The sequence below is a fragment of the Apteryx mantelli genome, chromosome 26 (assembly GCF_036417845.1).
Source record: "Apteryx mantelli isolate bAptMan1 chromosome 26, bAptMan1.hap1, whole genome shotgun sequence".
NCBI classification, from domain to species: Eukaryota; Metazoa; Chordata; class Aves; order Apterygiformes; family Apterygidae; genus Apteryx; species Apteryx mantelli.
In genome coordinates this window covers 5,667,205-5,690,857 of record NC_090003.1, presented here as the reverse complement: position 1 = coordinate 5,690,857, position 23,653 = coordinate 5,667,205, and the positions used below count along the sequence as shown (strand labels likewise).

Sequence of the window (23,653 nt, the reverse complement as noted above, 5' to 3'; positions counted from 1 at the left end):
GCACAACCATAATGAAGAACAGGAGCTGCTTTCCTCTTGCTGCAGGAAGAGCCACTGAAAGACCCATATAGTCGATGCTTGAGAGGCATACAAACATTTCCACTGCGCCTCTGTAAAACCTAGGAGCTGTGCTCCGTAATCTGGTTCCTTATCTGGGAGCTATTAATATCGAGAGATACAAAGCACTTTTAAGACACCAAACACCCCCTGGCATGGCCCCAGACAGCTCCAACCCCCTCCAAGAGATGGCAAAGGAGGTGAGAACAGTGCTGCGTCTGCCTTCACACAGCCAGCCTCTCTTGCCACTTGACAAGGGAAGGAAGAAAAAAAATCCAAAGCCTCAAGACTATTTTTATTTATGGTCATGTCCGTGGGCTGCTCTTTGTCTAGACAGCTGGTATTAGTATCTGAAGCTGTCCTGGAATTTGAAATACCATTTATTTACAGGGGAAATAAAGTCCTGAGATTAAACAGTTCATAAGAATAATTTGGGAACTGACACGGGGCCCAAGAAGACCAAAGGTAAAAAGGTCTAGAGCAGGCATCTTCGTTTGTCTTGGCTATGGAGATGTTTTCTCAGAGAACAAAACAAAACAACTTCCATTTCCCAGGAACCTCCCCCAACCCCCTCTAAAAAACAGCTTAGCTTCAGGAAAGTGTCTCCTTTTGCTTCCTCTCCTCCCCACCTTTACTTGGCTGTCTAAACATGCCCCCACGAGGTGGCTGCCGAACAAACTAGTCACCCAGCTGAAAAGGGAGACTGGACAGGGACAGCTCTTACCCTTCCAAGAAAAGCCCAGAAACTGGGAGCTGCTCTGCTTCCATGCAGAGAGACTCTGGATGTCACACCTGCAGCAAAATGTCGTGTTATTATCTCTAACAATCATTTTGCTTCTGCTTGCAGCAGGACATAAAAGCAGGGAAAATGGCTAGCAGGAGCCCTTGATCTGTCCTTTTGCTGCCATTGAGGCTCTGCCAGGCAATGATCAGTGCCTACCGCACTTGGAAGGGCTCTGGTGCAGGACCACCTCGGCTGTCTGGCCTTCACACTCCACTCATTTTTCACTGCCAGTTGACAGAATTTAGGAGGTTTCCAGCCATGGAGCTAAGCTGGGAAAGAGCAAAACAAACTTCTGGGCTCCATCTGCTCCTTCCCCTTGAACAAGCAGTGCACCACCACCCAGGGGAGTGTATAAAGAGAGTTTGATGGAGTCACCCTGTGATTTTACACAGCAGCTGCTGAATTTTAAAGAAGAACTACGCTAAGGTACAAGACCTCCCCCCTTTAGAAAGAGCCACTGGCTCCTTGTTGAAGCAGAAAGTTCATAATAATGTAAGCGAACTATTAGACCTAATGCATAGCGGCTTGGCTGGAGAAGTGCTACAGTGCTCAAACCACAGAGGGAAAGTTCAGTCACTAAGGCAGCAGCTGCAGGAGAGCACAGCAATACCAGGTGGGCCGTGGATTGACTTTGTGCAGAATTGGCAGGGGCAAGAGTTGATCTAAGGATGATTGGCAGAAGTTCTGAGCAGTTCAAAAGTATATTGGCCCAGAGGTCTATGAGGGGAGAAACAACCCTTGTTGCTGTGGTCCTGAAGCTGAGAACAAATGCTAAGACTTTTTATTTTACTTCACTAGTATCTAATGTGGATTTTTCTCATGCAGCCATTCTGATAGCCCCCAAACATGAATGCAGAACATGGGGCATATTTAATAAAACTATCAATTACCAACTGTAGCCTCATTTTAAGACACAGTCCAAGGAAATCTGCCATTTTAATCCAATACAGGCAGTAAAGAAGGAAACAAAAGGTCAGTGTGGAATAGGACCAGGGCATAAATCAAAGCACAACAAAAATGTCACTCTGTTCAGCTGCCAGGTTCTTAAAAAAACAGCCTCTCCAAATATATTTGATAGCCTGGAAGGAAAGATGGGTTTGGGGAGTGCATCTGGAGCAAACTGTTTGATTTCCAGCTCTGATACAGAGCTCGTGTACAGCCTTGTGCAAGTCATCTCAGCTCCCTGAGTTATAAAATTAAACTATTAAAGACCTCAGGTATAAAATTAGACTACTCCCTCTTTGTCTACTTTGCTTAGAGGAAGAGACTATCTATCTTCTGCAGTGGAAAGAACAACCAGCAGAAAAGACTAGATATTACACAATAATGATCTGCTCCCTTTCGTTTCGCAAACTCTCTGCAATCTTTGAAGAATTTGCCATATTACCGGAGGGTCCATGAACTGGGTCATTTGCAGCCACTTTCTGTGGAGAACTGTTGAGTGTTGGCTACCGTTGGAAGACTCAGTTTGCTGGACTATGTTCCTGACCCAAGATGGCCAAACTTGTCATAGCATGGAAACACTGCTAATGAGATCAGAGTCTGAAGAGACAAATTCCAAAGCACAAAGAGAAAAGGATGTTTTCTTTTCCGCTGGACAAAACACAACTTTTCTGGCAGGCGCAAGTAGGACAGTCTGTCCACTTTGGCAATACCCGGCATGCCTGGACGTACACAAGTGTGTTTTTACATGCAACCCGGTTTGATTACACAATCTCCCTCCAAGAGAACTTGGCAAAAAGGATATCTGAGAGGCTTTACAAACCAAGAGCAGTCTGCAGCATGCTGCATCTCTCACTCTATATCTTGCACCATGTGGAGCTGCTGACCATCAGGAAAACAACCAAACCAACCCACCATAACTGTTGCTCAGTTACCCAACCTGCTGTTTCAGATGCCACAAGGTTGCAGGTTCAGCTTCAATCGCCAGCTTGTACCCACCAACCTTCTTCAAAAAGCAGGGGCCATGATCAGAGCACTGAACCAGCCCCTAGGCCAAATCCTTTCCTCTTTTCCGTTTTCCCAGGGAGGAGCCTGAACCTTTGCCAAATGCATCTGGTAAGAGATTAACATGTCAAAGGCCTTTTCTTAATCAAGGCTCTTTTGTGCCTTGGGTTCTTCCAAAGTTGGATCTGCCCTTTCGGTGTTTGCCTCTTCCTGAAAGCACTGTGTAACACCCATCTGGGAGACGGTACTTAATGCTGGTGCCTGATTCTGCTAGACTCCTAGTTAAGCTCTCTGGGAAATGCACTGTAGCTTATCCTGGGATTCTTATGCTTGTTTAGGTTGCAGGCACCTTACGTGTTTGACCATAATATTACTTTCTTTGCCTTTGCTGTTCCTCAAGAAACATACATGCCTTGTGCTTGTGCAAATGTACTTGGGATCAGTGTTAATGCCAGGCAACCTTAAAGAGGAAAATAAGTTTATTCTAGTGAAGGTCAGTTACAGTCTTGATTACAAAGTTTGAAACACAGTTAACAAACACAGACATAAAAACAAGAAAATACAAACCTAAAGTATGTGTGACACGAGTCTCTTGCTCTAAAGTTAGGCATCCTCTGAGGTGCTGCTTGCCTGTGGACTTGCAGGCCCATCCCAAGGGCGCCCTAACTCCAGAATGCTGCTTCTTAGCAGGGGTTCCTGTCCAGGAAGGTCTGTCTCCCATTTAGACCTTTGGCTTATTTCTGTTTTGCTGATGATTTTTTAATGCAAACAAAAATGTCAAATTATGTATCAAAACCCACCTTCTTTCCCTTCTAATAATGAGGATCTTATTGCACAGCGCTGCGCTTTGGAATAGACAGTTGGCATCTGTGAGAACATTAATTAAAAACTTCTGTGTTTATCTGAGAAGGATGCATCACAAGAACTCAGTACTCATTCTTCTACCTTTTCCATTACAAAATCAATTAAAACCGTAATTTCTAGCATTCTACAAACCTCATTTTCACTGCTGTAATTTCCTATTGTGCAGCGGTTCCAATAATCTTTTCATTAATTAGCATTTCACAGAGACCAAATCTGATACATTAATACATCTTGCTGTTTTAAGGGTTTACTGTGTCAGAGTGTTGTTATTAAACAGCACAGCCAATAACTTCTGAAATCCTGAAATTTGTGCACTATCTAGATCAGTTGAAAATGAAGAATGTCAAATCTCAGCCTTAGTGATCAAATTTCCCCACTTGTCTGCCTGAGTCCATGTCTTCCCTTGGGTTTCCATATAGCTCATTAAACAAAACAAAACAAAAAAGGGCCTCTATAGAAAGAAAAAGTTTGACATGATTAACTAGCTCTGCTGGTAATGTGTGCAACCCACCCAGGTGTCTAGACAGTTTGAAAAATACAGATTGTATTCAGGAATAACAGCTGTTACTCCTCAACTCTCCCTCTGTTGAACCTCAAATTAAGTAGGAACAGACCATATCAATATTAGGTGGTCCTCTTCCAAGGGAAACATCCAGCCTGTTACAGGAAATTAAGTTACTGATTCAGTAGGTGGCACTTTACCTTCCAGATCAATGAACCACTTGCCCAGCGCACAAGGAAGTCTTGCACTCCCAAAGGTGCTTGCTTTGGGAAAAGCTAGAGAACAGAGTTCAGCACCTCAGCTGTGGGAAGCCCTCAGCATTTTTTCATAAAGAAAAAGAAAAAAAGAGCAACACCTGTGTCCTGGCTAGATGCCAGTTGAGGCAGGTGTTTCTGGCCTGCCTGTGTGCCCTTTGTAATAATAAATTGGAGAGCATGTTTGCTTATGCGGGTTTCAGACAGTAAAATTCTGCTAGGTCCTGCTAAATAATAGTTAATGGCTTAGCAAAAGGTTCTGAGAGGGAACACGGAAAGACTCCTGTAGGCATTTTGGAAGCCCTTAGGACAGACAAGGCGCTCTCTTGAAGGCTATCCAGAAGCAGTATCTATTTCTAGGCCTATGTCCCCACAGTACCATTGCACAGCGAGGCTTCCCCGGGCACGAGCTGTTGGCTTCAGAGCAATCCCACCTCTTCGTACAGGATGTTAGAGGAAAACACAGTGCTAGGTGCCCAAGGGGAGGCGTGGATGCAGGCCCCCTGACTGCTGAAAGAGGCAAGTCTGAGCAAAGTGAAAAACAGTAGGTTAAACCCATTTAGCAAGGACTCTGCCTTAAGATACTGCATGTGTACAGATGTGATGTTGGAGGAAAGTGAGAGTGGTGCAGAAGCACAGAAAGCCACGGAGGTGTGCTTCTAAACCTGTAGACACATCAGACTACTCCCAGCTGAGAGACTTTACACAAATGGTATAAATGGCTGGGATGGTGTTGGAGTTGGGTAAACACGAAGGAAATCTTGAGGCATCCCTGCTGGGCATCCCTGTGTGTCTTTCAAATTTATCACAGTTCTAGAAAACAGCTAAGGTCTTTGCCCTGCTTCATCGTGCTCAAGAATTTATTGCCTATTTTGCTCATGGGGGAGAAAAGGAAGGTTTGTAATTCATCTAAGTTGCAGCTAATCAGAGAGGCTACCCAAGACGTGAGCTGTGGCCATGCAGCGTAAGTTACTGAATGAGGCCTCAACCCACATAATGCTGTTCGCGCAAGCCCCAGTTGCTTTTACAAGAGACTGTGAACCACCTTAACTTCTCTACACTACAGCAACATGTGAGCAGAGGAATGCGGCTGGTCTGTGCTAGTCCCAGAAAAGGTCCCAGATGAGGCCAGCAGATTGCGCAGCAGACGTGCAATACCAAACCATTGCACGAAGTGCTTGGACTTGTATCTCCCCCATGCTACGTGCGTACGCGACTGGGGCAAAGGGGCAGGAAACCAGCATGGAGATGCCACAGGAACAGAATGCACAAGGGCAGCTTGAACGGCTGATGGGAAGAGCATTACTAAGCAGTAAGCAAGTTGTAAAACATAAGTCAGACAAAACATCTGGCAGCTGCTTCAAATAGTTTTCTGTCTGAAGGGCAGACAAGCCGGCAATGGTCTCAAATCAAAACATGTGCAAGGACAGGATCAATGCTCCAGTGCGTTTTGTGCAAGCATAGAATGAGTTTTGCGCCCTTCAATATTGTTTTCTGTGCCAAAAAAGGTTGTGTTTTAGGTTAAGTTTTTAATTTTAATAAACTTAACTAAATAAATCACTAAATATATCCCTTTCCAGTCAAATGTAACTTCGTCTTTGGCATAAGATCAACATTAGCTCTGCATAAGAAGTATATGGGAGAGAAGAGGGGGTACATACTAGGAAATGTTTTTCATGATTGTCTTAAGAACAGATTCACTTAGTAGAGAAAACACAATTGCCAAAATAGGTTCTTAGAAGTATGATGTAAATCCTTCTAGCTTGCACATCTCAGGCACTGGGAAAGGAAGATTGTCTTATGCTGGTACTGGGTAAAAACTTGAGAGATCCAGACTGACATCTAGGCTCTGTTAGGAAAGTTACTGGAGCTCGGGCAGGTCATTTTATTAGCAATTCACCTCAGTTCTGCAGATAAAGGAGAGAATTGGGAACAGTCCCTTTTGCCCCCAAGTTTTTCTGCCTTATTGACATTGCCAAAGCTTTGGCCAAAATCCACAGCAGGAATGTTCGCTGGCCCAGGTATGCTGCACAGAAGCATAACTTGCACACAAAACAGCCTTTCCTTTCAAAAGGAATTGTGGCAAGACTGCTAAAAGTATTATGGCTTATTTTCTTATCACCTATCAAAGGCCTTCAATCAAAACTTTCCCTTTGGAAATTTTTTAGACTCAAGTTACTTCTACCGAAGTCTCAACTTTCAGGAAGAAACAAAAGCCACCCCCCTGCCCGACTAGAGCATCTGGATGCCAGATTCTCTGCAGAATTGCCACCTCACTTCTGTATCGCCAGCAAGGCAAAGCAGTCAAACTATCAAGGCCAGAAGCCTCCTATAAAACGTAGAGGAGTAGTTCCACGCGCATTAACATTAGCCAGCAACAGCCGGAAGATGAGAGACGCTGGCCAGCATAAGAGGGCTGGGTTTCAAGGAGACCCTGATACAAGCAGGACTCGTGATTTTTAATGCTACTCGGAAAAGGGAGCAGGTCTGCCTGCTGCATGCCAGCGCCTGAACACAGGCAATAGCAGGCGAAGCAGAGAGCCACTGATTCATTAGGATTTGCTAATCTGTGATATCATTTGTTGATTCCACCAGGTCCAGTCCTCATCTCATGACTTCCTCCGTCGTCACCATGGCACTGTACATAAACACTGCAAACTCCCAGCCCCAAGCAGGTCATTTATTTCAAATATTCCGTGCAGCTGGAACACAAGCCTGTTTGGGTGTCTGGAGCTGAGCATGAACTAATTTCTCAGTCTTCTGCACCCGCCCCACCTTGTGGGCCCTCCCCGGGCCTAGCCTGCTGCTCTCCCAGCACCCGCTGCTCCAGCCACACTCCCAGCTCGGAAGCAACCTTTCTCTGAAAGCTAAGGAGAAGCTAGATTTGCCCACATATGGGCAGAAAAAAAAAAGTTTCTCTACCTGCAGCAAAACAAAACACCGCTGATCGTTAGACATGCTGGCTGTTTAGCTTAGCATTCACAAACAGTTGTCCTCAAAGGAGGTGAAGCCCTCTAAAATTCAAAAACCCTTGCCATGATAGGAGATAAAGGCAAGAAACCACTTAAAAACAAAAACAAAACCCACCCCCCCCACACAACTCCCCACCCAGCAGATAAGCAGCTTAAAAGCATACTTCTGATCTTGAGTTGAGCCTCACATTTTGTAGTGTTTGAACTGATGCAATCATTCGCTTTTCACACCCAAGTTGGGAGTTGCAGGGAAGGCAGAAAAGCGAGCATGGAGGGGAGGAGGAGTTGGAGCCATTGCCATAATTGGCGAGTACAAACCCACCTCACCTTCAGTCAGTTTGGAGAGGCTTAACCTACCCGCTGCTGCAATTTGATAGCATCTCTGTACTGCACAGGTTGGAGGTGGAAGAGACAGAAGGCACCATCAGCAAGCACAAAACAATTTGTATTCTACAGCCAATATCATCCATAGCTCCCGATAGCCCAAGGATGAACCCTCTTGTGCAAAACAGGTCTCAAATCGTATGTTTACTGGCCTGGGCTATGCAGCAAATTTGGCTAGATAATCAGGGCCCTGACCATAGCTTAAAAGTGTCTTAGCAAACCTGAATCTATTTTAAGAAACAGGAGTATTGCATAATAACGAGATGGTTTTAAGCCACATTAAAGTAGGAAAGCCAAGGCCGCCCATGTCATGCCAGGTTTCATTCAGCTATGTCTGGAGCAGCCATCTCCAGCCACCAGTGGCAGACGTGCAAGATCTCAGGTCCCCACACCCCAGCACTTGTAGTGATAGCTGCTGCTCACCCTCCTCCTGTACATAGCTCTTAAAGGCCAGCTTTGAACTGTTATTCTGTTAAGTGAAGACACTGCTAACCTAACCCCCTTTGCTTTACCTGTTTGGGATGGGTTCTCTGGAGTAATCCCCAGCATACAGGTAGTAAGGAGGTCTGATCATGTCATGCATATAAAAACCATCACCAAGTAATATTTAATAAAGTTTATTAGGTTACTGAATGTTATCTACAGCCATAAAATAGAAAGTGAGAATTTAAAACTGTACAAAGCAACATATTGGGCAGTGAGAGGAGATGGAGACAAGAGAGCGCAAAGAGCATTAGAAGTGGGAAGAACACAGATGCTTCCCTGGAGTTAACGGAAGACACTGGTTCAAGTTGAAGGCAACCAAGTAGAGCTCCATACACACTGAATTTTCTTGTGCAACTTGTGTCCCACCCTGTAACAGAAACTAGTACAAACCCCTATGTTAAAAAAAATTATACAAGATAAGATTAAAAAAAGGGGCACATCGCACCCCACCCAGTCTTGGCACCAATTCTGTGCTTTAAAAAATATACTATGCAAGTAGTTTATTTTTAAAAAAGGTACCCTACAGCAGCTGTTTAAAACATGGTTCTTATACATACACCACAAATATATATATATTAACATTTTCAACAACTAAACTCATTTGTACCTACACAGAACTGAAGGAATAACTCAAGAGCAAAAAAACCAACCACACAAACATTTTTCAAGACAAAGAAATGTGCAAAATAACCCCAGAAAGGCAGCATAGTAGCCTGTGGAGACATCAAGAGAGCTCCGATCCTCTCTTTACTTGGCTACTGAGGCAGGAATCTTTATTTGGGATGTGCTGATTTTGCCTGAATTGCTTGTCCTGTTGTTTATTGCAGTTCCCCCCTCCCAGCTCTGGGGAGGTTCCTGTTCTTCTTCCTGTGCCTGAAGGTGACCCCACAGGGCTCTGTTAAAGCCTCACAAGTTACATTATTCTGCAGCAAATCACCAGCTTCTAGATTTCCAGTCTGCTGATGGCAATTCTGTAGTCACACTGCTACCTGCCTCTGTCTGGGACATCTTCCCACCCCCAAGCAAGGGACAGGGAGAACTATTCCTGCTGCATAGCTAAGAGGAGATTAGGCTGATGGTCTATGACAGGACAAAGCCTGCTTTGGAGGACTTTAAGCAGCTTACTGAAGAGAATACCCTGGCAGAGACATTAGAGGAACACCTCAGTATGTGTTTCTAAAGCCCTAACAAGGACAGGCTATACAGAAAGCAGACTTAAGGCTGCAGGGCCTATAGCTGTGCAACCAGTCCCAGAGCTCATCCACCCTGGCCTATATTGCAGGACAAGTTTGTCCTTTCCCTGTCCCCACACTAGCAAGGAACCCCCTGACTCCAGACTAAAACCTGCAGTTTTAAGTCAACAGGAAGAGGGCAGGTGAAGACATGGGATGCTTGCTCGGAGTCACACCCACTAAGACAAGGCAGGACAAACAGAGGAGAACTGGGAAAGTGATAGTGGCAGAAACAAGAAAGCAAGATTCACTATTAAATAACCTCAGAACACAGTGAGAAGTCCTAGCAGAGACAGACAGACAGACATCAGCTACATAACCACTTTCTCCAAGTTAAGTGTCCTGGTGGAAAGGTTCTTGGTTTTGGTGTTTAAGGTTTTTGTTGGTTTTTTTTTTTGGTTTTAACATCCCACTGATAATTCCTCTTGGTATTCCAGACTCTCCCCACCTCTGCTGGCCACCCTGTACCTTTCCATTCTTAGCACCTGGTCTTAAGAAAGACCTCCACTCCTACTGCCTTCCCTTCCCCTAAGCTATGATCTCCCCTTTGGCTGGCGCAGAGGAATAATTTACTCATAGGCTCTACAACCCAAAGGATCCAGTACAGCCTTTATCCGGAGAAGCAGGGAAGCACAGAGCTTCTGCAAAGGTTCCTTTTGTAAGTGTGCTGGAGAAGCAACTTCCAAAGAACAAAATGCTCGTTTTAGTTGTGAAACAAGGATTATTTGAGAATTCGCTTTAGCACTGACAGGGGTACTTCAGCCAAGGAGTTCCAACAGTAGCGGTGACGTGAGGGTGGCAAACCCGTTGCCCAGTGGGTCAGCTCCAGATTGTTTGCCTTGGTTCCAGCTCTGTCCTTGAACATGAAGGTCATTGGTAGAGCAGATAACTCTTGAGGGAAGCTGGCAGTGGCAACGTAGGGATCTCATTCAGTCTTTCCTTGCCCAGAGCAAGCCTCACAGCTCGCCGACATAAGTCCATCAGAGGCAGTGGTTCAGCTGGAAGAAAAACATCCAAAACATTAGCATCCCAACCCACGAGCTACACATTCACTTTGCTAGCTCTAAAAATCCCCAGAAAAATACGAGCAAGAGAAGTGAATGCTGGGCCTGTTCACAAGACCCAAGCCATTCAGCACTGCATCAGCAACGTTAACATGTCAAATACACAGGCTGAGGATGACTTTCTGTGGAAGGTATTTAGAGCCACACGTGTGTGAAGGAAAGAGTATTAGAATCACTTAAGGAAGTTACCTCTCTGCAATACTGTTCAAGTCTGAGAACATACATCTAGCTTGTGACTCTCATGGCAGTATCCAAACACCTTTGTAAGAGGTTCACTGAAAATAAAAGACTACAGCACAGTTTGATAGCACCATGTGATACAGGTACACAGAAAGGACCATGACTTGTGTTTCTTCTCTAGTACTGTAACAGCTGTCAGCCCCTTCATTCCTACTACCTGATCCCCATGAGATGGGTAAAATCATCCATTAAACTTCATGTTGCTACACTTGAATGTAGTGCAACGGCTTCCATCGGAGGATTCCCCCTGCATCATACACACCTAGGAAAAATACAAGCTTTGGGCTACTATTTCTGCATGCTGTACTTTAAACAGTAAACAAGATAATATTAATTTTTCAAGCATGGCATATTGGGCCCTTTCATGCTGAAGAGTCATTCACAACATAAAGGGGTTGCTGAGGTCAAAGCTAGAGCGAACAGAGCTGCACAGAAGGAAGATAAATTTTCTTGCAGCTTCTGTTACTGAGGCTGCCCAAGCTCACCTATGCACAGCGCACTGCTCGAGGCTGCGGGGTCCCGCTCACACAAGACACAGCTAAAACAGAGGCATCCTGAATTAAGGACATCACTGGACAATCTTCTAATAGCCTGAGTGCTCAGCATGCACCGTTAAAGGTTTTCTTTAGAGACATCTCAGGCCAGAGGCACCTAAAAAACATCCACAGGAATGGAAAAGCTTGGCTGGGAAGCCGCAGTTTTCAGGAACTTTTGATAGATGCCAACTGCTCTAACTTCCACTACTTCAAGCCAAATTAATTTACTTCATACAGCTGTTTTAAACAGCTGAGACAGTGAAAGTTTAATTCTCCTGAACATGATCATGTTACTGATGGAATGAATACTGGTAAGAAATGCAGTAAGATGGATAAAAATCCCTTCCTTCCAGGTTCATATATTACAGTTAGCACTGAAAAGCTCAGACAGAAGTGCTGTCAGTAGCCTCTGATCAGGCCACATCCTGATTCTACTTTGGAAAATAAAAATATTCAGACTGCTCCATGTAGAGAACATTTCCAGTGAAAAGCAGAGAGCTAGTTTATATCCAATTTTTGGCAAAAAGTTTGTGAGAAGGAGAGTCTGCTACCTGCGGAGGGACATGGTAGCGAAGTCAGGAATTGCACTTTCGAATTGGTCTGTCTCCCCCTGAAGTTAGCAGCCAAAGAGCTGAACTAATGCCCTGCTTCCCCCCTCCCATTATGGTTCAAACACTATTAGCTGCTGCAGTACAGTGCCTTTTCTAGCAGTTCTCCCAGTGCCTCAACCATTCAACATTCAAGGTGTTACACGTCTTTACGCACACCCCTTCAGCAGTGATAGCTGGGCAGACATCAATCAGCAAACAGATCCATCAGAGCAGCGCTGTTACACCCCCAGCCCCACCATTAGCCACATCTGCTCTGTGTCATGAGGTGAAAACAGCCTCACAGCTGCTCAGCGCCTTCATGCAGAACATAGCTGCATCCAGCCCAACGCACTGCAGGTCTTGCCTCCTAATGAGCTGCTCCAAGATCCACACTGCCTCTTCTGCAGGGACAGGTCTCTGTACAGCAGCACTGCACGTCTCAGCTCTGGCCGCAATACTGCCAGAGGAACCTATTATTGGCAGCACTCCTTCGGGACTTTCCAGTGTAGCTTATTCTCAAGCTGCTGGGGCACAAATATGCTAGACTCTACGTGGAGCAGGAGGAGATGGGACAGACCTAGAGATTGCTTGGACACAGACACTGTCCTGAAGCACACAGTGCTTGCCTAGCCAACACCCAGGACAAGGGGCCCTGACCTTCAAGGCCTATAGGCATTAGCATAACAAACATATTCCAGTTTAACGGCCTTAAAAACAGAAAGGATCTTCTTCCCAAAGAGATTAAGAACTTTATCCTCATCTAGCTTGCACTGATAACCCAGTCTGACAAAAGATAGACCAAGAAAGCAAGCATGCGTCTGACCTCCTTTCATTCACCAGCACTACAATCACTGGACACAGTGCTGCTATTGAACGCTCAGAAGTGGTTAGAGCCAGACACCTTCTTTCTATCTGTGCCAAAATAGCATCCTGTCATTCCTGGCCTCATGCCCATGATTCGCTCCTATGCCGAGAGCACATTACAACCAAGTCCAATACAGGAGGTGGCTGTTTCCTTGCTGAGTGCAGTTCTGTGCTGACAACTCCAGACTTGCTGGCTCTGAGGGGAGCTGCAGATTTTGGCTTTGACACTTGCAAAGCCTGGTTACTGCAGCTCCTGCCATTCCTTAAGCCATTGTGTGGCAGAAAAAGCTGGGCTCCTTCCTGCTGGTGTGAGAAAGTGTTTTGCCAAGGGCTCTCAAATCAAGATTCCTATTCTCCAGGGTTGTTCTGCTATTCCTGCTCTGAGCTCATCTGCTAAAAGCTGATGGGAAGAGGGCTGGCTGCAGAAAAAAAAAGAATAAAGTAATTTGTGGGAGGCAGACACCTACACTGAGCACTAAGAAATGGTGGCACAACTTAATATCCACTTAAGTGTTTAACATCCACTGTAGACACTGGAAAGACCTTTCCCACCTATTCACTCCAGTCCTGCAAACAGAAAATAGTAGCAAAAATCAGCTGAACAATACACCTACTTGAGGGACGGTACCAAACTCAAAAATTCCTCCAGAGCTAAATCTTCCTTGGAAGAGATCAGTTATGTTGTGGCTCATGATGGAAACTGCAGTCATGATAGAGCATCTCAGTAGATAAACATAAGTCCTTAAGTCAGTTGCTTCATATAGAATTTACAGCCATTAGATACTCCATGGCAGAATAAGCTGAATATCCAAGACTTGTGTCCCATTGCCCTGGTTTTTAACCAGTTTTGAGACTCAAAAGCTGAAGAGCCAAGAAACTCAGTATTTTCAAAGAAAAACAGCAGAATAGTTCATCTATTATTCCTCATGTCTGACAAGCCAAACCGCAAAAGACTAAACTGTGTAGACGTCCACTTGGATCCAGCTTGGTCCAAGCTTTACCAATGCCCTGGGAATACCCTGCTGCATGGAGATGTTTACTCTTACTTCAACAAAACCAAACAGGACTTATCTAACTAAAGTAACTTCCTCCTGATGTATCATCAGAGGAGTATGCCTATAACCCCCAGTTAATGGGAACCAGGAGTTTAACAAAGGTGTTTAAGCAGCATGAGATGCTATCCGGTTCCTTTTCCTTTGGTCTGTGAATTTAGCTCTTTACCCCTTAGCAAGGCTTTTTGGGTTATTCTATGAGAGTTCTTAAAAAGAAAGTTTGTCACAGCTGAATTTTGGTGCTTAGTGCCAGCTTTATTGTACCTCACATCACCAGTGCCAGGAGTTTGCCACTGCTGGCCCAGCATTAGAACAAACACATTCTGCTCTCAAATAAAGGAATCCAGTATGCTACAGCCTTTGGGCAGACACTGCTCCGGAATGCAGGAGAAATACACTACCCTTTTCATATCAACCTTGCCAAATTTATTTCAGTAACAACATAAATCCAGATTTTAATCCACTTCCTTCACCTCTTCCTCCACCCCACCCATACAACTGAGTCAGTCTGGCCCAATAGGAACCTCTGACTATGAGAGATAACAGACTTCTCTGCGCATTTGGACAGCCAAAGCTATTACTAAGCTTAGCTAGGAACTGACATCCCTCTTAGAAGACCTGGCACAAACTGTGCTGGCTACAATATTCAGCCCCACACTAGGAATCAGCACTTCCTGCCCTGAAAGGAGCAAGAGAGTGGGCCACTTTGATTGATGGGACATTCCCATTCAATCGGACAGGGACAGAGATCTTCCCATTCCTGCCTGCGGGGGATTTTAGAAGTTCCTTCATCAGGCATCTAAGGGAGGTGATTGTGCTTCAGAGACTGCTCCCTACAGAGAGGCACCAGGATTGCACTGCAAACAATGCGACTGTCGATCGAAAGGATATCTCTGCTGAGAATTTAGTAGCAATATAGAAACAAAAGCTTGTCAGCTCTCCAGACAGATAGCCAGCAAACAGCCAATAACACCTTCCCCTGTCATATTATCTTCCCATGCCCTGCTTGCTCCCTGCAGTGCCATGGGAACAGCACATGTGTTTCCAGCCAGACAGGCTCCTTCCGAAGTGGCCATTAAGGATTCAGAGATGTAGCCAACCACTACAAGGCTGACATGAAAACCTCACCCTCTAAAAGCCCTCCCTGGGGGAGGTGGTAAGCCTGCACATAAGTAGCCCACAGATATGTGCTGTTTGAAAAAAAATACAGGGAGTTATACTCACGGTCAAGTCCATTCAAGTAGCGCATCCGTATTTCACAGTGTCCCCACACTGCGCTTACCACTGGATATAGCTTTTTCCCTTTGAGTCCCCGAAATGCAACACCCATGTATTGCCCATCTACAATGAAGCTCAGTGTCCCATCGTCCATGTCCAGAACGACCAGGAAGGAGTCCGGCACAATGAAAGTTTCATCTGGTTCTAGGAAGGCAGGGTAGGTTTTACTTGGCTGGTTCTTCCCATCGTGGTACAGTCGGTTGCGCCCAAGGTCCCATCCCCAAGATTCATGGTTATTTCCTACAAGCGTGGTGTAACCTACAGAGTGCAAAGGGGCATCTGCTGTTGCCACCCCTACCACAGCATGCGTGCCTCGCTGCCTCATCGCCCATGTGATCTGCCACACATGCAGACCTCGTGTATATCCCACTTTGCCTCTGATGGCATCTGTGCTCTGAGCCACCGGATGCCGGTGAAATATGAGTTTGTCATCCTCTTTCACAAAGACGTTCAGCGAGCGATCATCATTGTTCCATGAATGCAATAGCTGGACTTCATACGATACCGGAGGCATGTCCAGTAGCAAGTCCAAACGTGTGGGTTTGCTGTAGTCGAGTCCCTGGAGCTCCTGTTTCAGTGGCCTGTATACAGGGTCCCTCATATCCACAGTCTTTATCCCACCTGTGACCTTCTGACCCATCGTGTGCTCCGATTTTGCCTATTTATAGGCTCCCCAGGCAAGCTCATCAATTTACCCTGCTGCTCCCGCTGTCATTCAGCCTGCAGAAAGGTTGCTAGGAGATCTTGTCAAGATGTGCACTGGTCAGTATTGCCTAAGGGATGGAAAGAAAAACAAGAGGAGAGAGTTAAACATTAGCACGTACAGCCTTGTAAGCAACATTTACACAACACTTACTCTGTTTAGCCTGCCAGCTCACCCCTCCGGTCCATGAGGGAGGAAGGGTGATGCATACCACCTATGCAGCACACCCTGCACAGCAGAGATAGCACTACACTATCTAAAATACCATCTATTTGATCCATATGCTACACCTCTGATGTCCCCTTCAGAAAGGCACTTGAATTTCTGCTCCTTTGCTTAAGGAGGGTGTGGACTCAGAGCCACCAGAGCTTGTCTTCCCTTTGCAGCAAATGCACTGCTCCTTTTTGCTGCACCATTAAGCCTTAGGAGAGTACATCTTCAGTCAGGCTGCCTCCAGCTACCCTTGGTTTCACATCATGGTCACCTATGTGTTATCCAGGCTGGAAGAAAACCTTCCCTTAAGTTTTCCACACAGAGGACTTGGAGCCTGATACACAGTAATGCTAGAGACTTACATTCCTCCTGATGGTCTTCAGTAGGTAGGAAGACTGAAAACAATGTCTTTTATAAATATAATTTTGCCTGGTTTCTCAGCTCTAGTTCATACCCACAAGGCCAGGCTGAGCAAGACATCCCAGTGAAGCCCCCCAGCTACCTGCTGGTGTGCGCTGTTCCAGCTCCTTCCACCCACCTTGGAGTCCCTTTCCAGTTGGATATACCAGAGTCATCTCTACAGCTACCCACAAAGGAGTCAAAACACACAAGATATTTAATACTCAAAGAAGAAGTCCCAGACAACTTCAGCCAGTTTTCTTCTGCTGTAGAGATGTTGGAACTAGCCTTTTGAAGGATGCAATACAGTTGTAAGAGCAGCTTTCCCTATAGGGCATGGAAAGCAGGCTTCATTTCAGAAGGGATGCATTTGTGTTCCAGCTCAAGACGACGATCACAGGCTGGCAACTAGAACAGGCACTACAAAAGCCTAGTACCAACATTTTTCTAGGGGCCAAAACAGCTTATTCATGCCACAGCACCACACCAGTTCACCACCTGGTGTTCTTCTAGCTGGTATTCTAGCAAGTGCTTCCTTTGCAGTGCTCCCAGGTCTCTCATACAGAGACTAGATGAAGACGACCAAATTCCAGCCTTCCTTTTTTGGCTGACAGTTGCAAATGAAAGCCTCTAGAATGCAAGCATCCCCTAGAGTAAACATTACATATTACAAATATACACACAGAGGGATTGCCTGGTGCTGTCATCCATCCATAAATAGTTTTTTCTTCCCTCAGCACTTAAGCAGCTCAAAAAAATAAGAAGCATTCAAAACAATCACCCAATAGCAGTGATCAAACAAAGTAGGAGCCAGGAAACAAAAGGAACATTTCTCCATCTGGAGAGCTACAAACCTTCCATGGATCAGGCAGCAAAGCAGCTAGCAGCCACTGATACAGGTCTGAGGAAATAATTTCCTTCAACCCCACTCCAGCTTTGCAAAGTACCTCGGAGACCTGACTGTGCAAGTCCAAAGCAGCAGAGAAAATCCACTGTGCCCAGTCTCAAGGGACCCCCATCGCAGCAGCCCTCAGCAGTGCTGGACCCACTATTCACTAGTTTAGAGAGCAGTTAAAAAGCCTCTTGTACAGCTTGTCTCAAGTGAGCGGCATCAGTTGGGGCAGCTCCTCTTCTCCCAGAGAGGGAAAAAAAGTCCCCGTTTAAGATGCAGAGCTGAGGGGGAGGAGCAAAAATCTTCTCACAGTTTAGTAGTTTTCCTTCCAAATCTCAGAGAAACCTCAGAAAAAGTTTAAGCCAGTTTGCCTAGAGAGACTGGCTCACTTTGCGTACCTTTCCCCCCAGGACAGCATCCACCCAAACAGCTCTGCTCTCACTCAGCAACACAAACAACCCTCTGTATGACAGCTGCCAAACTGGGGGCAGCTATTAGGAGAATTAAAAGTGGGAGGGGAGGGAACTAGCTTTCTAAGAAAAAAAGTGTTATTTTAACATTTCCTGGAGTGAGGCAATCACTCAGGGCTCCTGCCAGCTACAGTCACAACACTTACTCACAACCAGGACCTCATCTGGCATGGAAAATAGAGCATGAATCAGATCTGGTTTAAAAATAAGGTTACTGGACATAAGCAGCAAAGCTTCAGCTAGAAGGTGACAGAGAAAGATCATGTATGTTCTGGGTTAGGAATCAACTCACCAGCTTCCCCGCAGCTTTCGACTAGTAGCCCAGGGGACACTGTTGAAACAGTGAGCTCAAATCAGGTAGTTCGTAAAGAACCACCCCCACAAAACTTTCTTCCTTTCCCTCCCCGCCTTTTTTCGTCAAGTGTGGGGAGGAAAATCCTTGAGGTTCTTTAAAAGGCACATCACTAAGCAGCAATATAGCTATTTCAAGTAGCAGCAGTACAGCTCTTCAGTGACCTCAGATGTACGGCACTGAGGGACAGAAAGTGGTTCGCTAAACAACTCCCCCTTAGATCAGGTCCAATCACATCAGCAGTTGATAAGACGGAATAATGGAGAAACCCTGTAGGACCCTCCAGTAAGGACCATCCACAGCATCAAAACAAGTCTTGAATAATGCAAGCCAGCCAGCTGACTGCTGAGAATGAGCGAGTAATTGCAAAACAAATTAAGAGTGATGGCACAGGCACCAGATGCCAGCACCTCTAAGATGTCCTTATTCGTCCCCTAGGGTTCTTCTTTCCAGTTCACTGCAGAGATTATACTAATACTTCTTTTAACTTCTAAGCATGAAAGTTTCAGGGGGCTGTTTTGCCTTCCAACACCAGAGCTTGACATTAAGGGAGAACATCAGCCCCCACAACATAGATGCGTGTTATTTACCTGTTCTGCCCCACAGCTCAGAGGGCAGACAACACCTAGCACAGGTGCTTGGGCCCAAGCATTTCCATGACACATCGGCACTCCCAGCCACTCTAAGGACACAGTCTCCTTTGCTCTCTGTGAGCCTAAGGAACAGCAGCAACCCAAACCAAAGGGACCAAAAAAGCAAGCCGACACTGACATGAACTGAGCTGCTGGTGTACAAGTTCACAAGCACTCTTGCAGTTGTCTCCTACAGACATTATCACAACATAGCAACAAGTCCTACAAACCCATCTAGGAAGTTGCTCAATTGCCTTTTCCAACGCAGCACGTATACTGCATGCAGCTATCCAAGGGTTTAACGGCAGTTCCTCTCAATCCTCCCCACTGTCTCATCTTTAAGCCTTTGTGTTTGTGTGTACTCAAGTGCTCAGTTTTGACACCTTAAGGCTGACACCAACTTGGTTCCAGTGCAAGTCATCTGCTCAGGCTGGGAGAAAGACCATCAGGCTACTGAGATCGGAAGGTCTGAATCATATGTTCTTCTGCAGAGAGCACCAGATGAACCGCCTGGCATTCCCAAGGCCCGCAGCACATGGACAGAGGCTGTCAACAAGGCGCTGGCTACAGCGCACTTGGAAGTCTACAGGCAAGTTCAGCTGTTGGAACATCGATTAGGATAAAGGAACAAAACATTGGCAGAAAGAGGAGAGGCAGAGATTTCCTGAGAGCAGTACAGTACATGTGAGAACACTGCATAGGAAGCAATAATCAAAACAAAGCAGGCTGCCAGACTGCAGGAGTATCGGTGCAGATTGTTTTGAAGCACAGAATGCTTGAGAAGAGTGTGCAGTTCTGTACTCATTAGAAAAAAACATGCCCTGTTCATTATGACTTTCTGCCTCCTGTCAACATAAGCTTCATCATATTTCTCAAGGCTGCTGCACCAAAGAATCAACACAGCAAAGATGAGAGGCGCTTCCAAAGCACGTTTGGCAGGGTGCTGTCTGCCTCCTCTGAAAAGGAAGCGACCTTTCCTGAAGACAAGGATTATTCATCACATGCCTCAATTACGACTCTTTCCCCAGGCAGACTATTAACTCTAGATGAAGTGTTACAGTCAGGATAAAGAAGTGAAAGAGGGGGAAGGCAAAAAGAGTGGAACAAAGGAGTTGATTAGACGGAGAGCAGGTCAGGTACTGAGCACTATATACCAAGCCTGAAGTGTAGCCTGGCTCCTTATCAGGGCAAGGCAGCAATTCCTGCCCAGAGCAGGCTCCGGTGCTCCCGGCACTAGCCTGGTCTAGAACTGCAGAGCGGCACCTTGCCCTGCAGTCTGGAGGCACAATTAATGCCCCCATGCTTTTAAGGGAAAAGCCTCCTCATGCACAAGAAACTGTACAGGTGCGTTCCCTCAGCAGGACAGAGACAGAGAGGCTTAGCTCCACGGTTAATGGATTAATGCTCTGGGCAGCTTGATAGGAGACGCAGACAGCCACAAATATACTAGGGAAGCAGCTACTCAAAGCCTTTGAACGGTTAGAGGTTTAAATACATAAAAAGCACTTCCAGTGCTTGCATATCTATCACATCAACAATTCAGGTTTGCTGGAATTCTGCTCTGCTTTATAAACATAACCCCATCTCCATTATGCTCTGTTTTGTTCCCATGCTATTTGCAGTTTTATTGTTAACCTTCCAGACTTAAAAGCTTTGGAACAAAATTAGGATAGTCTGTCTCAGAGCAAAATGCTTACTGCTTTTTCAGGGAGAATTAGATTCCCCCCTCCAGTTTAGCTGTTCAGAGCAAGCATGCAATTTGCCATGCTAGAAAGACATGCCAGGTTTCAAAACAACTGCTTGCTAGAAATAGATCAAGGCAAGAGATAACAAAGACATTTCAATGGAAGGTGTCAAAGTCCCTGCTGCTGAATGGGGAGAACACAGCTTTTACAAGGCTTCGCAAAGAAAGGAATGTACACGGAAGTCAGAGCAGAGCTGAGGTGTCCAACCCTTCCTCTATTTAGGTATTGACATGAGCCAGGCAAGCTGTCTAAGTGTCTATCACAGACCTCCTGAAACTCAGGCAGTCATCCCGATTTAATTTCCCTGGTTCTTGTCCCATGTTTTCCAAAGGCTGTTTGCTTTTCCCCTCTCCAATCTACAATTCCTCCTCTCATTCCACTCCAGACCTACAGTCCTCTCCCTTTAGTAGTTTTGCCTGTAGTTTAGTAGTGTCACCAAAGCGCTGGGTGCAAGAGAGCAGAGCCGTACCGAGTGCCCAGGGCCACCTGTACCCCTTTGGCAGGCAGGGGCTGCTGGAACACAACCAAGGACCCAGCCAGGCTGATGCCATGCAGGTGGCAGCCTGAACTATCCACACCAGGATATTTTGTGTCTCAATATGAATCAAAAATAGCTAGAACTTGATTTCGGTTATTTCCCTAGAGTCCTCCAAAAACCCAGGGGGGCACACCTTGCGCGAAGCTTGTGAGCGTTAGTCTAAACAATTCGCCTTAGAGAATCCTCACAGCTAGATTCAAAGTCATCCACATCCAGAAAAAGGCTGCTTTTTTGCTCCAAGCCTGTTCGCCTCATTCCTACACACACCAGCATTCAAACCCATTCAGCTCATCTGAACACGCACTAGAAATGCAACTCAAACCATCAGCGCAGTGAACTTAAGCCAAAGAATACGCACCTGAGGTGCCCTCCTTGTTGGGTCTGAAGCCAAAAGGCTGTTCCCATGTCAGCCTTATCACATCACAGGTGGTTATTTCAGGTAGCTACATCTCAAAGCGACACAGGAATTTTAAAAAGGCTGCAGTGTAGATTTTCAGCTCCATTTGGGAGCTACTTCCACAGAAGCAGCAGTCGTTAAAGTCCCAGTCCAACATCTCCCCACAAGGCAAAGTCCTGGCGCTGGCTGTTCGGAGGGACTTGGTGTCTCTGGTGGTTCCATTAACCTTAACCCCCCACTCCACCCCAAACAAAATCCTGTGCTGCCAAAGGCTCAGTTTAGCCTGGATGGTGCAAAGCCTCAAGACCCACAGAGCAACCACCCAGCTGCAGCATTCGGAGTTCTAGGAACAGCCTCTCCGAAGAAAGGGGAAGTAGAAAGGTTTTACAGGAAAATGCCTGCAGTTGTCCGAGCACCTGTGAGGCACTCACTCAGCCACTGAAAACATCCGTTTTCGTGAGGTGAGGTATGGCAAACCATTCTTCAGTTACAAACTCTGCCGGAAGGAAAGAGCAGAAGCACTTTAGACAGTTGTGAAAAGTTTTGATAACTGTAGTTTGAAAAACCCCGCATCTCGCAGGTCTTTCCTTTGTGCTGCAGCTCAACACCTATAGGACATCAATACATGATGGCCCTAAACATCAGTACACGAAAGTCCTAAAATTCCTTGATTCCTGATTCAGTTTTACTTTAAGTCTATTTGTTCTAGTAAGTTTACTCTGGCTCCTTTTCTTCCCAATAATATTTATGCAGAATACCTCTACAGGGAAGAGGCCAGACCTTTAAAGCACCTACCAAACTCTGGGTGCTCTAGAGACAATGAATCGGAGCCCTACCCTGAAAGTTTCCAGCCTAGAAAATACCTCATGAGAAGGAGAGAAAACAGTGTTCTGCGCATGGTCATTTACTGGCTGTCTGCTTTGGAAAGCTGAACTACAGGATACCAAACAGCTCCTGCAGAGGAGGCTGAAAAAAAACCCTGCAGATTTGCCCAGGTTTCCACCCAGCATTATTTTAGTAGAAAAACATTAAGTAAACTTGGCCTGTTTTCTTGGGCTGCACATTCATCACACAAGCCAACAAGCAAAGAGACTCAACTGATCGGAGCTGCGTTATTGCTAATTTGCTGACTAACCTGCCAGCAGCAGCTCACCTGGCGTCACCTTTCCATCGCCCCACAAGATTTTACATGCTGGTTGTGCACAAGCTACCCGCAAAGACCCTTCACACAGAACTAACCCCCCTTCTTTAGCAGGGGACTAGAAGTTACTTAAACATCAAAACTTTTCTTGGTGGTGTTAAGACAAGACCGGATTCCTTGATCATATGCCCCAAATAACCTGCACTACACATTTTCCTTAGCATTAATTCTTAATATCAAAAATGCATCCCCTCATTTGTGCTGTGTACTTCTGCCTACTGCACAAGCTGATCACAGGAAATCTAGGACACCTCAACCAGCCCTGAAGCAGCCACTCCACTGGTGTTCAGGCTTCAAGACCCTTCTCCCCCACAACTAAAGATTCAGCAAAACCTTGGGGGAAAAAAAGTAAAGCTCACCTATGCAACTGAAGAAGTCTTCCAGTGCTGCGTTAGCAGAGACTATGAGCAGCTACAAACCAGATGACAGGAACAACTGCACTGACAACATGGTTCGACGTAGTTTCAGAGTGTTGCAATTTTGCTTAGATCAGGGTTGGGCAAGCAACCCTCATTGCACAGCACTGGCAGCCTCTTACTTATCTTGCTCTTTGCAGCAAGAGAAGGTTGCCACAGGGGCAACTTCCCCAGCCCCACCTACCCAAGAGCAGCAGTTCGGCTCAGCAGGTTTAGCTGCTGGTGGCAGGGCTGCATGGCCTTTGCAGAAAGTGAAACTGCAGTCGCTGTGAGATTGCGAGAGGGGTAGGGCAAGAAAGAATTGAGATGGCATGTGTCCCAGCAAACACATCAAAAAGGAAAACCCTCCAGCAGAATAAAAGGCCACTGAAATAACCATGTTCAAAATACACCTGGGATGGGGAAAAATGAGAGCCTTAATATTTGTTAGTGCTTGCCTTACCAAACTACAAAGCTAACAAGCCACCATGCAAAGCCAAGAAACCTCATTCATCCACTGAGCTGCGGGTTCCCTGGCCTTGGGCACCAAGAGCTCTGCTCTCCTCTACATTAGGGAGCTAGCACAGGAATGCCCACCCTGAGACATACC

At 45.9% G+C, this 23,653-nt stretch overlaps 1 protein-coding gene across 4 annotated transcripts in view; it reads right to left on the bottom strand.

The window, feature by feature from the left end:
* Positions 1-8,365: 8,365 nt before the first annotated feature.
* The window catches only part of SPSB1 (splA/ryanodine receptor domain and SOCS box containing 1), a 42,737-nt gene continuing 27,449 nt past the window's right edge, over positions 8,366-23,653 (bottom strand). For 3 of the 4 annotated variants that reach the window (XM_067311107.1, XM_067311110.1, XM_067311108.1), the window contains 2 exons: positions 15,053-15,879; positions 8,366-10,480 (listed from right to left, as the gene is read on the bottom strand). In XM_067311107.1, the coding sequence (XP_067167208.1) occupies positions 10,353-10,480; positions 15,053-15,746 (822 nt within the window). In that variant the 5' untranslated portion in view covers positions 15,747-15,879 and the 3' untranslated portion in view covers positions 8,366-10,352. Of the gene's footprint in view, positions 10,481-15,052; positions 15,880-21,408; positions 21,429-23,653 lie in introns of those variants that run through there. The other variant, XM_067311111.1, reaches the window with a different exon arrangement.